This window comes from Nothobranchius furzeri, chromosome 4 (assembly GCF_043380555.1).
Source record: "Nothobranchius furzeri strain GRZ-AD chromosome 4, NfurGRZ-RIMD1, whole genome shotgun sequence".
NCBI lineage: Eukaryota > Metazoa > Chordata > Actinopteri > Cyprinodontiformes > Nothobranchiidae > Nothobranchius > Nothobranchius furzeri.
In genome coordinates this window covers 11525222-11539355 of record NC_091744.1, presented here as the reverse complement: position 1 = coordinate 11539355, position 14134 = coordinate 11525222, and the positions used below count along the sequence as shown (strand labels likewise).

Sequence of the window (14134 nt, the reverse complement as noted above, 5' to 3'; positions counted from 1 at the left end):
TGTCCTCATCGTCAGACGATGTTTAAGTAACAATATGCCCAAGATATTTTACCAGCTACAAGTCTCCAGTGCATTACCTGCTACTGCTAATCAACTAATTCCCTTGATTTTTTATGCTACAAGCTGACTAGTCAAGCCAAATCAAGTCGGGTCAACTTTATTTATAGAGCACCTTACAACTGAAACTAGAAACTGATCAAATGCTTAACAACAAGATACAAACCAAATATAAAAGAAACAACAACGATGTATCCCAACGTTTAGGAGCTGCTACAGAAAAAAGCCCTGTCCCCCTAGTGCATCTAAAACAGGTCAACAGATTATCTGATTCAGTTAAAAGGCTCAATAAATTCTCTGTGGTTTAGATCAAAAACAGTCATGCTTTGCTTATTGCATGTGCACTCTGTCCCTCGGTGAGAAAAAGCATCAACAGCACAGTGATGTGGTGGCTTCCTGGTAATCTGCAGACAAACCAGGAAAGAGGAGCCCGAAAACATCTCTTGCAGCACAATTCCGTATTTGAAGCTGCAGCACAGATGACAGGCAATCAAACAGTGTGATTGAGGTGATATCAGATTTCTTGGCCGATTGTCTCAACCATTTGCACCACCCAGAGTTACCGTAACACACATGAAAGCATCATGTTACAGCTAACAGATGACCTATCAACTTCAAATTTCCTTTCTTCTGAATCTGTTCCTCCAGCTTAAAGTGTCAGACCTTTTTTATTTAAACGTATTTGTGACATAGAATAGGCAAGTTCTCCTAGTTTTTGTAGGTCAAAGTGATCAACATGTGGTCTGTATGCACAGCCACAGGATGTGTCTGCCACAGTGATAAAGGCTGTTTGCAATTCATATTGCTTCAAAGCTTGTTCCAGTTAAACAGCAGCAACCGAAAACCAGTGACTGATAACCTAGTGAGGTTATCAGATCAGTCATCTCCTCTAACTTGCAGCAAGCGAAAGTTTAGGAGCAAAGAGTAAATAAACAGAAGGGCTCACTGATAAGGCATTGGAGTTATGCTTATTTCTAAGTTAGCTTCCTTATTTCTAAAAAAAAAAAAAAAAGAGGAAGGCAAATGAGAACGTTGTTTAGATTTTCTTGATCTTTTTTCCCTAAAATTAAACAAATGCTGAGACCTGACCATCCTGTTGGTATTCAGTTGAGCATATTCTTGGTGGTAACTGTTTTATTTAAAGGTACAATAGGTAAGACTTTTACAATGAAATAATCACAAAACAGTCTAATTTCAATCATGCTGGAAGGAAACAGACTTTGTTCTCTGCCGGTTGCATTGCCAGGTATTCTCCTTTAAAAAAGGCAGGAGCAGGACATGGTCTTGGTTAAGACTTCCTGGGTTCAGAGCCAATTATATGTGAGACCGTGGCATTGTCAAGCCTGCGCCGATAAATGCCAGCATTTGTAAGTCAACACCAGCCAGCAAAAGGCAGCAGTGTTGTAGAAAGAATGAAAGTCAGTAAAAGGGAACCCAGTAGCTTGTAAACCTAAGATACAACAGCACAGTGTTAAAATAGTAATTATAAAACGATGTGTTTTTGCTCTGTTGGCTGATCAGAAGTGCAAGTTAATAGATGACAGGCCTTCCGTCAAGCCGTTAACAAGGAAGTAAGGAAAGGGACTTACATTCCTCAGCCTCTAGATGGTGCCTTTGGAAAAATAATTTCTGGACTCCTGCATTAATGGTCAACTTTACACATTTGCATGGTCTCTAGTAGGAGTGATTGCCTTGTATGTCTTTCTCTGGGGGAAAAAAAAGCTTCAGTGTGCCTGTTTGAGAACGTAGAATTCAGCCGGAGGAGAATAGCAGAATACGGCAGAATTTGGAGTGTTATTTCCTGATATTTGGACATCTCGCCTCTGATTGGATGAATGAAAGGCAACCCTACCACTGACTGTGTTTGCTTTGCAATGTTGATGTTTTATCTTCCAAGCCTGAAAGAGTTCTGCCATGTGGTGAAGTTGCTAATGCTAACAGTTAGCTTCTACTAGTTGAGGCGCTCTGTGCGGTTTCCTGGATGCTAAACCAACAACAGCCTTTTCTGGTGAGTCCATGAATGTTAAGTGACAGCATGACGTAGACCTGTCAGGATTTTCTGAACCAAGCATTACTTTCTGTCTGTGCAGATCATTTGCTGCTGTGGCCCCCAGACTCTGGAACTCTCTCCCCCTGAGCCTGAGATCAGTGGACTCAGTGGTCTCCTTTAAAAAGCAGCTGAAAACTCACTTGTTCAGGCTGGCTTTGGTGTGACCTTCATCACCCTCTCCTTGTTCTGCTCTCCCCACCTATTCCTCAGGATCCACTGACTTCCCTCTTTCCTATTCACACTCTCTCTCCTTCTTTACATTTTGAATCACAATTGTCTATTTTTTGCTAATTTAAAATATATTTTTAATCATTTTCTAAATTATTTTTATATTTTTACAATTTTTGTTTTTGTGAAGCGCCTCGTGATTTTTATCTTGAGAGGCGCTATAGAAAAGATATTTTCTTCTTCTTTCTTCTTCTTCTATTTTCTATCAGAAGCTAATGCAGGAAAAAGGCGTAGGAGACAATTTTTATGGTCAGCCTGCATGTTAAACTTAAAATGATTGATAATTTAAAAAATAATCAGTGTTGGGAACGTTACAAGATTAAAAAAGTTATTAGCAGGGAAAGTAACTTCTGCGTGACATTTTTCTTAAAAATATGCAAGAAAATGGGATCCTCTCTTCATAGAACTCACTTCCTTCCTTTACTAGTAAAATACTACAATACTAAAATATAAATGACTAAATAGACAGGATTACAAAAAATGTTACTCCCATTGTTTATTATAAAAATGAATGATTAAAATAAATGAGCACCTAATCAGAGGAACCACAAACAAAGCACTTTATACCGATCCAAACTATTCAAGTGTCACTGTGTGATATGAAACAACACTCCAGTCAACTAAAACTACAAATCTAAGTAGCATGTATCTATTACTCATAATCTAGTGACAGCATATCTATAAATAAAAATACTAAAGAACACTAGAACAGACATCTGACAGACATCGAGGGTTTAAACTGGATAATTTTAGCCGAACACAAATGTGGAAGTGCTGAAGCTGGGTGGTAAAGACAGTTCTGGTAACACCCATGACGTCTGAGACTGATACAATCAGTGTTACAGCGGGACTAAGGAAGTGATCAGGAACACTAACTGGAAGACGATCTAGGAAGACAGAAGATCGTGATGATGTCTGATCGGTGAACAGGTGAGTGGATCTTCCTTTCATGGGAAGTCCTACAATCACGTCAAGAAGGTTATGGCAGCAGACCCGCAGAGCAGATTCACACCTGCAGACACTGGTAATGTCTTCCTTGTTGCTCAGTGGCGGGGTTTCCCTCGAAGGAAAACATCCGCCCCTTTAGCTCCCGATCAGATGACGACAGATTCAACACAACTTGCTGCTGAAACAAAGTAACGCATAGGGATGGGTACCTTTGACATTTGAATCGATCCGGTACTAATTCCCGGTACCTAGGAATCGATACCGGTACTTAACGGTACCAATTTTCGATACTTTTGAGTGTTTAATATTTTAATTCTCTTTTATAATTAGATATATATGTTTCTCAATTTATAACCATATTTGATAAATATCACGATAAATAACATTCAACTGTTTGTATTTTAACATCGTCCTTGTAGTTTTATAAGCTGATAATTAAACTGAAGCAAACATCTTTACTGTGAACTAAATTTATTGTGTATCTTCATTCCTTTTACCGTCCTTTTCCAATTGATTTTTTCTACTGGGAAGTTAGAATTTCCGAGGAGAAAGCGAACGCACCATTAGATGATAACAATGGTGGCATAGGAAGCTAACATATCAAGCTACGTTATCTTAAACAGTTTATTTAGCTGCTGGAGCAGATTAAAACGATGATGCCTCACACTTAAATCATTGTCATTGGTTTCATCTTCACCCAATCACCCGTCGCATTTAGTAAAGTGAAGCCAAACTTTAGAGCGCGTTCATGTTCTTCTAGTCAGAATTTCGGAGTTCCGAGGAGAAAGCGAACGCACCATTAGTGAAACGGAAGCTAACAAATCAAGCTAACGTTATCTTACATTTTATTTACCTACTGGAGCAGATTAAGATGAGGATGTCTCACTTAGATCGTTGTCGCTGGTTTCATCATCACCCAGTTACCCATCACATTTAGTGAAGTGGACCCAAGCTTTAGCGTTCGTTCTTTCTACCATGCTGCTCTGTTTACAACTCACTCGCAGCAACCAATGACATAACGCTCTTGCGCATGCGCAGCTTTCTAGGCAAGTTCTCATTGTGAAGGACGGGTACCGAAACGAGGCACCGTTTCAAATGAAGTGAATCGGTGCTCGGTCGGTACTGTGGAATTCGGTCAGTACCTTAAAAAGTACCGAATTCGGTACCCATCCCTAGTAACGCATGCATTTTCTTATCAGTAACAAGCAGCTTTACGATGAAAGAAGACAATTAATTAGATTACACACTACTGAAAAACCTAACTTCCGTTTTTCCAGATTGCTAACAAAAATAAGTATAAGTTTCTCAGTGAACCTGCTCTTTAAGGTCTGATTGCATGTCCTGAAACTCTAATACCCAAATGTTCACTTCATGTGTCTGCTCAACCCTTTGGTCTGCCTCCTGATGCATTAAGTCAGAGTTTCCTGATCAAAGTCAAACTGACAGCTAACAATCTGTTTCCTGTTGCATGTCACTTCTGCCTTGTCTGAGGTACTGTAATGACCAGCTCGACAGCCGACTGTCCACACAAAAGGACTTTGATGACTGCCAGGAACTACCCATCGCCCTTTCTAGTTTAGAAATGGATTCTGAATAGAGAGGATGCAAATCTACTCCAACATTCACAAAGTCCAAATTATACTGTGTCCATTGATCGGAACAAGAGAAGACAACATTTGGCATTTCGAAAACAACGGTAATGAAAAGTATTAACGATGAGCCAAAGGCTGCAGCTGTGAAAGGAAACCTATCGTAATTACAAGTCCACATGAGGTCAATGGCTCTTTGATGGCAAAAATATGTGAAGAGATCAGATCAAAGGTGACTGGAGTCTCTTTCTAGTTTCAGGCGAGTGGGTCTTTTTTGTTGCAGGGTTAGTGGTAAATTCATGAGCAACCTTTGCCCATATCAGGTAAGAAAAACATGATCAAACAATTACACCTGAAACCAAAGCCGACACACAAATGTGCAGAAGTAAGTTCACAAGGAAAGGTAGGAACAAAATACCATCCCAGGAAAGCATTCATCCCTGGATTTCATATCCCTTCCTTCATCTTCTGCAAAGGAAAGAACACATCAAGGGGGGAAATGCTGCGACGACACACACATACACAAAAGCCGACACATTCATCAAGGCGACATGGGCAGATTGTCAGTGACACTCTAAAGCCTGGCAGGGAACGTCCCTGCACCAGCAACAAGGGTGGGCAAAACCGAGAGCCAGTCAGCCGTGTACTAGCCCCTGGTCAATTATATAAGACAGTGATTCACGCACATACAACACACACAACATTGCTCACAGTGCAACAGCTAACTGACAAGAGGCATAAACTACAACTGTCTACATCACCCTGCAGAGCAGCAGCGGTGAAAGAAAATAAAATTACATCTTCAATGCTGCTGAAAGTGTCTTCTTTGGTGTTTAATGACTACTGGCTCTATGCAAAGCAAACGGAGAGGGAAACCTGTGTACATACAACATCATTTCTGCTGTGGCGGCATCCCATATGTATGACTCGATCTTCAGTTTACTGTCAAACTGTGAGGAAGACTCCTCTCTTCCTCGTTGCACAAGTTACAACCGCAAGCACTTTAGAGATAAGCATTGAATAAGATTAGAGCAGAGAAAGAGGTGGGGGTGGGGTCAGTGTTCAGGAATTTATTTTTGTCAAAGAGAAGAAAATATTTTTCAGAGGAAACGAATTAAAGTGTTATGTGAATGCCAGAAACAGCATAACATAACGTCTCACTCGCTACTAAAGTCAGTGTTTGTACACATTTTTGCCTTGCTGTGCTTGTGGGGACCTGCCACTGACTTTCATTCATTTTAGTGAATGCATTATGTCTAACCCCAACCCTAACCCTTACTGGTCTATTCCTGAGATTAACCTTAACCCTTAACTCACACCGTTCCTCTAAATCCAAGTATTAGGGTGTTTTTATTGTAGGACCAGAAAAATGGTTCAACATGGAAAAATAAATACAAAACACACACACACACACACACACACACACACACACACACACACACACACACACACACACACACACACACTTTAAATCCTCATTAGGGTTCACTTAAGTTTCTTTTTGGACAACACGAGTAGTGCTGATCTAATCCCAGCATAAGCACAAAGCATCTGGTGTGCAGACACTTACAATGGTTAAGGGAAGGATTAACCCCCTAAGTGGATGTTTCACCATTTTATAACTTAAGCCATTATAAATACTATAATTTGTCCTTTTTGACACTAGTTGGCAAAAAAAAATAGTCACTTAATTTGAAAGTGTAAACAGAAGTTTATTTTCTACCTTCTGTAAGGTTGTGTTGGTGGCAATGTGGTCTATGTTCTCCTCCTCCATCTCCTCCATCTTCAGACGACTTACCACCACCGTTCCTGCTGCACAAACACCATCAGACGACCTAAGAACAGAACAAACAGAGACATTAAGGAAGCTGCTTTAATCTGCTGATTAAATTATCTTTCCCTTGGACTGCAACCTCTGGACAAAACGGCAATCTACATTGTGAATGCTCCAAAGAAAAAGCTTGTTAAGTTAAAAAAGAAATAGATGCTTGCCCTGCAATTGCTTTAGCTGAAGTTGCATGCACAATACAGCGGCTCTTTCTCAGGATGAGAGTTTTGAGAGCAAGGGAAATAACGTTTTCTCTGACTGTTCAATTGGCGGTCTAATGACCTCAGTACGTGCTCAAACAGAGATGGAATTGATTCTAGACTTTACAAAAACTGTAAGAGAGCCCGACCAATCACTTTTCCAATCATGGAGCTGTGATTAAGGAGCTGATAGAAAATCTATATTATTGGCAGCGAGACCAGGGCCTTTAAAATAAAGAAAAATGTTTTTTCGACATGACAGGAGCAGGTCTGATCGCTTTAAAAGACCCATCCCTAATGTGCTCGGTTCCACTCCGGCTGGAAAAAAAATGGATGTTGTGTGCCAGCCGGTCTGAGGGGAGGGGAGGGGGGATGACACACCACTGCCTGAGGAGGAGAAAACGTAAAGACGGTGATGGAAGAGAAAGGATGCTTTCAGGGCTAATCCATCTCAGCGAGGTACAAGGAAGACACATTTTAAACACACACAAGAGAAAAGCGAAGATGGAAGGAAGCAATGTGAGTACATGCAGGAGAGGAAGATGGAGTGAGCAAGGATGGGAACGGGAGGCAAAAGAGCCTCTGCAGCGGGACGCGGGGAGCTTCAGTTAATGTTCTACAGCAGTCTCCAGGCAGGAAACATAACACTGGCTGTTCTAGAAATCTAATCATCGTCCCTCGCCGGACACCTGTCTAAGTGTTTACTTCTCTGCTTCTCCTTTTTAGTTTCCTCCCATTCCTCATCACCAGCACCGTCTCCTCACACACCTTTCCACCCCCAATGCACAACAGAGGACCGAGGCATCGAGGCGGAAAGTCACCCTGACTTTGAACAAACAGTGTGTACTGACAGGGGCCCACACATAATCAAGAAAATGGAGATTAACATGCATCACAATCACTGACAGTCCTCCCCAGGCAGACCACGGGGGTTACGGCGGCTGTCTACTCTTTAGATTACTTCACCACATCCACTAATGAAACTCTGCCTTCATACCGACCAGAGACTCCTCTAGAATTCCTTAAAGATAACTGATATCAGATAAAATTTGTAAAAAAACTTCTGTTGCTGACTTGGGGTGATTTTTGACCATTTTGAAGTGAGTTTCAACGTAAAAGATATAAATAACAAACATCTGATCTGCTGCAGCCTTTGTTCAGACATGGCTCATGAGCTAATGGCTAATCCAGCTAAAACCAAAGTGGCGTCATCAGTTTTGTACGTTATTATTTTGTCATCTGGTATCAGGTGAACCTTCTGCTGGATTTGAGTCCTAACCCTAACCGGGTCTTTCCACCAGACGCACAAGCACTGGGAAACATATTAGCCTCTGTTACAGATGATGGGTGCGCTTCCACTGGCCGCAGCGCGCCACGTTTCAGAAGCATCCCAGAAGCGTGGGTACGTGTTGTTTCAGCTTCAAGTCACATTTTTACACACTCCACTTCTAGAACGTGTCAACCTCTGCAGTTCAGATTGGGCCAGACAGGAAGTCAAACGTGAGAGCAGTGCAAAACATCCAGAAACTTTCAAAATAAAAGTTATGTGCAGATTTCCAGTTGCTCAGTGAATGGCTTTTATTTGTATAGTGCCTTTAACTTTTACAATAAATATTTATTTTCATTTCATTTCAACCCTCATTGTTCCAAATGAATAAAATAAGAGTAACACTTTACAATAAAAGTCCCTATAGTAACGTTACTTAGTGCATTATTAAGCATTAATAAACTATTTAATGAACAGCTTAACCATGCTATGTAACGCCTTACTAAACAGACACCCCCTGGCCCTTTGTCTTAACCTTAAGGTTAAGAATTGTTAACAATACCAGGAACATTAATAAAGGGACCCTTATTGTAAAATGTTATCAAATTTAATTAATTCATTTATTCTATTTGTGGGAGTTTAAATGGTACGACAGCAGAAATATATTTTGTTTTTTGCTGTTCTTGAACAAAGTCTTTTGGCACATCTTCATTGTAGACTTGAACTGTTTCCACTTTACTGTACCTTTCTGTGACATGCTCATAGCAAAAAGAGCCACAAGCCGAGTCTTTCTTTTGTCTTCAACCCTTTTTTGCCCCAGCACCCATCAGTCGTGAACAATTTAAGAGCCACTTCTCCAAAAACATGCCATACAGGAAGCTTCCCGCAGCGGTAAGTTTGGTTTAGCTTGTGCAGCAGGTTCAACGTACACGTGCAAGTCAAACAAAGTAGAGAAAAAGATAGGGACTTGCTGAAAACACATCTGATCTGCAGTGAGAACATTTTTATATAAACAGCTTTGCTTCAGACTGAACTCTAAAGGGTTTAACGACAGCATTAGTTGAAACAGACCCCCCCGTTCCCACATACTCCCCGAAAACTCATCTCCTGCTCGGTTTGAGCTGGCATGGAGACAGATATGCAGACTGTTCTCTCCCTAGAAGCTCATCTTTCTTTTAAATCTAATTGGCTCAGGATCTGCTTTTATGACAACACTTAATCAGACGGCTTTGTTCAAGTGACAAAAATAATGCGCTTAAAACGACTGCTGTGAATTTGGCACAGTTAAAAGAATAATTAGTTTTCTGGGAAGTGCCTTACATTTAACAGTTATTTTCTCTCTGGAGCCCTGCTCGTCACCAGCTATGCTGTCAAGCAACATAGGAACAGACTGTTAAAAGTCTTTTGTATCGCCATTTTTATCTAAGGTTTTAATATATGGGCCTCTTACATAACCGACACTAAATTATAGGATAAATGTTGAAAGAAATGTTTTTCTGAGGTAAAAATATCACATGTACTACTAGCAACTAAATTAATATTTTATGTTCTTTTACTTCCAAACATGACACAGTTAACCATTTTCCAAAGTATAAAGTACGGTGTAAAACTGATGTAGCCAGCAAAACACTAGCAGAGGGATGCAATAATCCTAGACACATACGGCTACAATCTCTGCACGACTGAATATACAAAAAAATCTGACAGCCCCACAATCAAAATATGTGCTTTCTATTTCTACTGTGAGTTTAGTAAGCAACAGATAACACTGAAGGAATGTTGTTTCTGGCACACAACTGGGAAAACAACAACAAACACCAGAAATGAAGATGAAGGCAGCTAGACTTCAAATCCCACAGCAACCAAAGATAATGTTTCCCCAGTTTTATTTATTGAAAGGGATACTAGGTATATTTAGGCTTGATTTTAGCACCCACTAGTGATCCTTTAGTCAAGGCAGAAGTGAAAGTTATCTTTCTGCTGTGCATTCCTCTTTTTAACATCTAACTGCTAAAAGGTCTTCTTAGCCTTCATTTGTGTCCACAGGAAAAAATCATCACTAAATCAAACAAATCAGCTGAATTCACAATCTAAAACATGCAGGAAATGTGCTGAAAGCAGACTGCAGCGCTGACATATTTTACTAAGGCTAATGGGGACCGGACTGGGTACTCTGAAGTTGCAAGTGCGGTATTCAGGCCACATGGGTGGTGGGGGCTGATTGACATTTCATTAACCCTGTAAAGGTCATTTTAGCACATACTGGCTCAAGAAAATTATTTAAATACATGACAAAGTTGCATAGTATGTTTATTTCTTGTTTGTTTTTGTTTTAGCCGTGTCCTGTCTGGCTGTGAAGCAAGCAGAATTGATGTCTGAATGCTGGTAACAAGCCTTACAGATTTACTCTCAGGTGGAGCATCAAAGCGTCTGCTTTTAATGTCACGCCTGATACTTAAAACTTTATTGTTATTGTTTTTGAATGCTTTGTAATTCCGACCAGACACGGAGACAGAGGTGAAAGAGAAAGGAAAAGACAAAAGGTGGGAAGAGATGGGGGAGGGGGGGGGGGGGGGGGGGTTCCACAAAGATAAACAATAATGAACAAGAGTCTGCATCTAGACCTGCAGAAAGAGAAGGAACAGAAAAAATGGGACACACAACAATACATCAGGAGCACGCTATCACTGCGTCAACCTGATGATGAAATATAAAATCACCACTGTTTAACTGAACAATCACACGATAATAAATCATAGTGCATTTAGTGGCAACGACAGCCTTAACACAAGTGTTGAACGTGCCCAAGCCCATACTTTTGAGAGCACCATGTGAGCACCTGTGTGTGTACACGCGCTTGTTTATATAAGGTTTATCTATAGGAGCGTCCAATAGAGTGTGAGGGACCACAGATCCGCCCCCCAAAGATGTGTAGGAGACGGAGGGAGCTCCAAGTCCCAGAGATCCAGGCTCTGCCCCAGAACACAGGAACCCCAAGGAGACTGAAACCAGAAAGGCCCCCGCCCCTCTCGAGAGGCACAGAGGATCGCCCTGGGGGGCCACAACCAGCAGCCGGCAGAGTCACGGGAGATCTCAGCGGCAAGCCCACAGGCCCGCCCGCAGCCTCCCACCCCCTAACCGGCCGAGCCCGGAACCCAGCGACTCGGGACCCAGGGGCGACCACCCCCGCCGGGGACCCAGCAGAGCCCAGGGACCCAGACCTCACCAGGCAGCCACCGGGATCTATCAAGCAGACGCCAAAAATTTTAAACCTCCTGACCCGGGAGCCACGGACACTCAGGCAGACCAAGGCACCACACCCCACACCAGGTGTGGCAGGGGGAGGGGAGACGAAGATCTATATCATCAAAAGAAGTCCCAGGAGAGGGGAGGAGTCAAAGGCCCCACCTGACATATACGGTCATACACAAACACAGTCACACACTCTCTCCCTCATGCTCACACATGCACATACAACCAAAGACACAAAAATGCACGCCGGACACCCACTCATGCTCCCCATACACACCCTATTCACTCTGGTCCCGGTACTGCTGCACATTGGGTACAACCATCACCGGTTGCCAGAGTTTGACCCTTTCTGCTGGGGTGCTGATGAGCAGGCTCCCCCGCCCAACGCTGAGCACAGCAACCCACCATCCCAGACCCCAGCCAGACGGCCAGATCTCCCTCCTAGCCTCCAGCCCCAGGAAGCCAAGTAACAACAGAGGTGTGCTAAGACCCCTAGTCTCCCTCCGCCTGATCCATTATAGTGTTGTGTGTTGATGAGGTGTATTCCATGGCAGTGGTGAGCGGGCAGTGCGGGCATTGTCTGGCCTATGCCAGCTGATGCCACCGCACCACCCCACTTGCACCCACAGCCCTCGGTGTCTAAGTGCAGTTTAAAATTGGAAGTGGGCACCGGCACTCGGGAGGAGGCTGAGAAATCCCCCTGCCAAGTGCCATCAAATGTGCTCACTCCCAAGGCCCTAAGTGTGTGTTTGCGTGGAATGTCGTCAGTGGAAGTGTATAAGGTGCAAATAAAATTAGGGGGCAGGTTGCCACAGGAATGCGGAAATGGGGTCCATACCCGCACTCCCTGACTTATCCACCCCTCAAGGTCCTATGTGCATGTTTGCGTGATGATGTGAGGGAGCAGGAGGAGAGAAATATGCGGGGATGGGGAGGAATGGCTGGTTGGGCGTAGCCCTCCAGGGAGCCAGCCCCCCCCCCCCCCCCCCCCCCCCCACTGGCCCCAATAGGCACCTCTGTTGTCAAATTGCCACCCAGGGCATGGAGACCCCAGCCCATCCTGCCAGGGCCCAAAGCAGCAGCATTACAGAGTCTCACGGAGTCCGAGGGCACCAACCCAGCAGAATATCTATGTCCATCCCTGCATTTGCACAACTTCCAGAATATATAAGACATAGGACATCCAGGTAAGGTTGGGTCCTCCCCCTCCTGGACCTCCCTCTCCCCTGTGATGGAACAGTAGAGGAGCCAAGGTCTACCCGAGGCCCCTGAACCCGGGCCAGGCACTGCTGCATGTTCCTGCCTTCTTCCCGGCAGCATACATGTCAGGACCCGACCCCCAAGGCCCCGCCCAGATCCCCACAGGGGGCCAGCCACCCCCACACCCTGAGCCCCCACCCAGACCCACCCAGGGGCAATGAAGCTGCCAGGCAGTGACCCATGGCCGCTGCCAAGACCTCCAAGGGGCCCCACTCACAACCGCCAGTAGTCCACCCCCTGAGACAACCCAAGTACCTCCAGAGGGGGGCAACGCCCCCCCAGTCCCAGACACCCCCAGTGAACCCACCTCCAGGGAACATCCGGATACTCCAAACTCAGACCCTCCACCCCACCACCCACATCATCCCGCAGGACAACATCAACGGTCCCCCATCATCGCTATGTGATGCATAGTATGGTTTTAAAGATGTCTGCTCATCCCAGTAGCTCTGATGGATCAGGGTGTTTAGCAGAAACCTGAGTACCATTATGTTACTGCTATTAGATGAATAATGATGCTTTAAAAGGATGTTTTTGAGGAACTAAGATACACCATTAACTGAAAAATCTACTCTGAAGTAGGGGGATTTAAAAGTTGCATTGTGGTGGGAAAATTGTTAATGTGCAAAAGTCTGAATTTAACAGCCAGTGGGTGCAAACAGAAAAAAAAATTCAAAGCAGCTATAATTTTGTGGTCGTCATCTGGTTTCCTCTTGGGAAAGTCACACAAAGGAAAACACCTGACAGCCATAGGAATGAAGCAAAACACCAGTGGTTATATGCTCTCCTCTCAAAACTGTAAGAAACTAAAATATCCAGCAAAAGCTGGAGGAACGTGTCATGTTCTGTACCCCTTTTGTCCCCATGCTCCCTCCTGGTTTCCCTCATGTTCTCCATTCTCCCCACCTTTTGGTTTAGTGCCGGGGTGAGGAACCCTGGTCCGTCGAGGGTCGCTATCCAGCACATTTTAGTTTCAGCCCTGCATCATCACACCTGACATCAATCAGCAGGTAATTAACAAGCTTCTGCAGAGCTTGATGAGCTGCAGAACAGGTGAATCAACCACTGAATCAGAAGTGTTGGAGCAAAGACATGCAGGATACCGGCCCTCGAGGACCAGGGTTCCCCACTCCTGGTTTAGTGTTTCAGTTCTCCTGCCTCCTTTAGTGTGTGTGTGTGTGTGTTTCCTTTCCCCACTTAGATCATTTATTTTCTTCTTTTTAGATCGACCTGCGTCCTGGTTTCTATTATGATTTTAGTTTAGTTTGGTTATTTCAGTAGCTTTGGTTTTCAGGATTATATTTGTTTTTTCCCTCTGCTTATTTCTGCTTCTCCTTAGTTCATTGTTTTCACCTGTGCCCAATTCCCACACACCTGCCCCTCGTCTCCTATCACCCAGCGTCTGTGTATATACCCTGCCTGTGTCTCTCTGTGTTTGTCGGTCCTTTGTTGTTT

At 43.6% G+C, this 14134-nt stretch overlaps 1 protein-coding gene across 6 annotated transcripts in view; it reads right to left on the bottom strand.

Annotated features, from left to right (window-relative positions):
• inpp4b (inositol polyphosphate-4-phosphatase type II B) overlaps nt 1-14134 on the bottom strand; it is a 290844-nt gene that overhangs the window by 126314 nt on the left and 150396 nt on the right. For all 6 annotated transcript variants that reach the window (XM_015965572.3, XM_015965579.3, XM_015965584.3 and 3 more), the window contains one exon: nt 6596-6707. In XM_015965572.3, coding sequence (XP_015821058.1) covers nt 6596-6707 — 112 coding nt within the window. The remainder of the gene's footprint in view (nt 1-6595; nt 6708-14134) is intronic.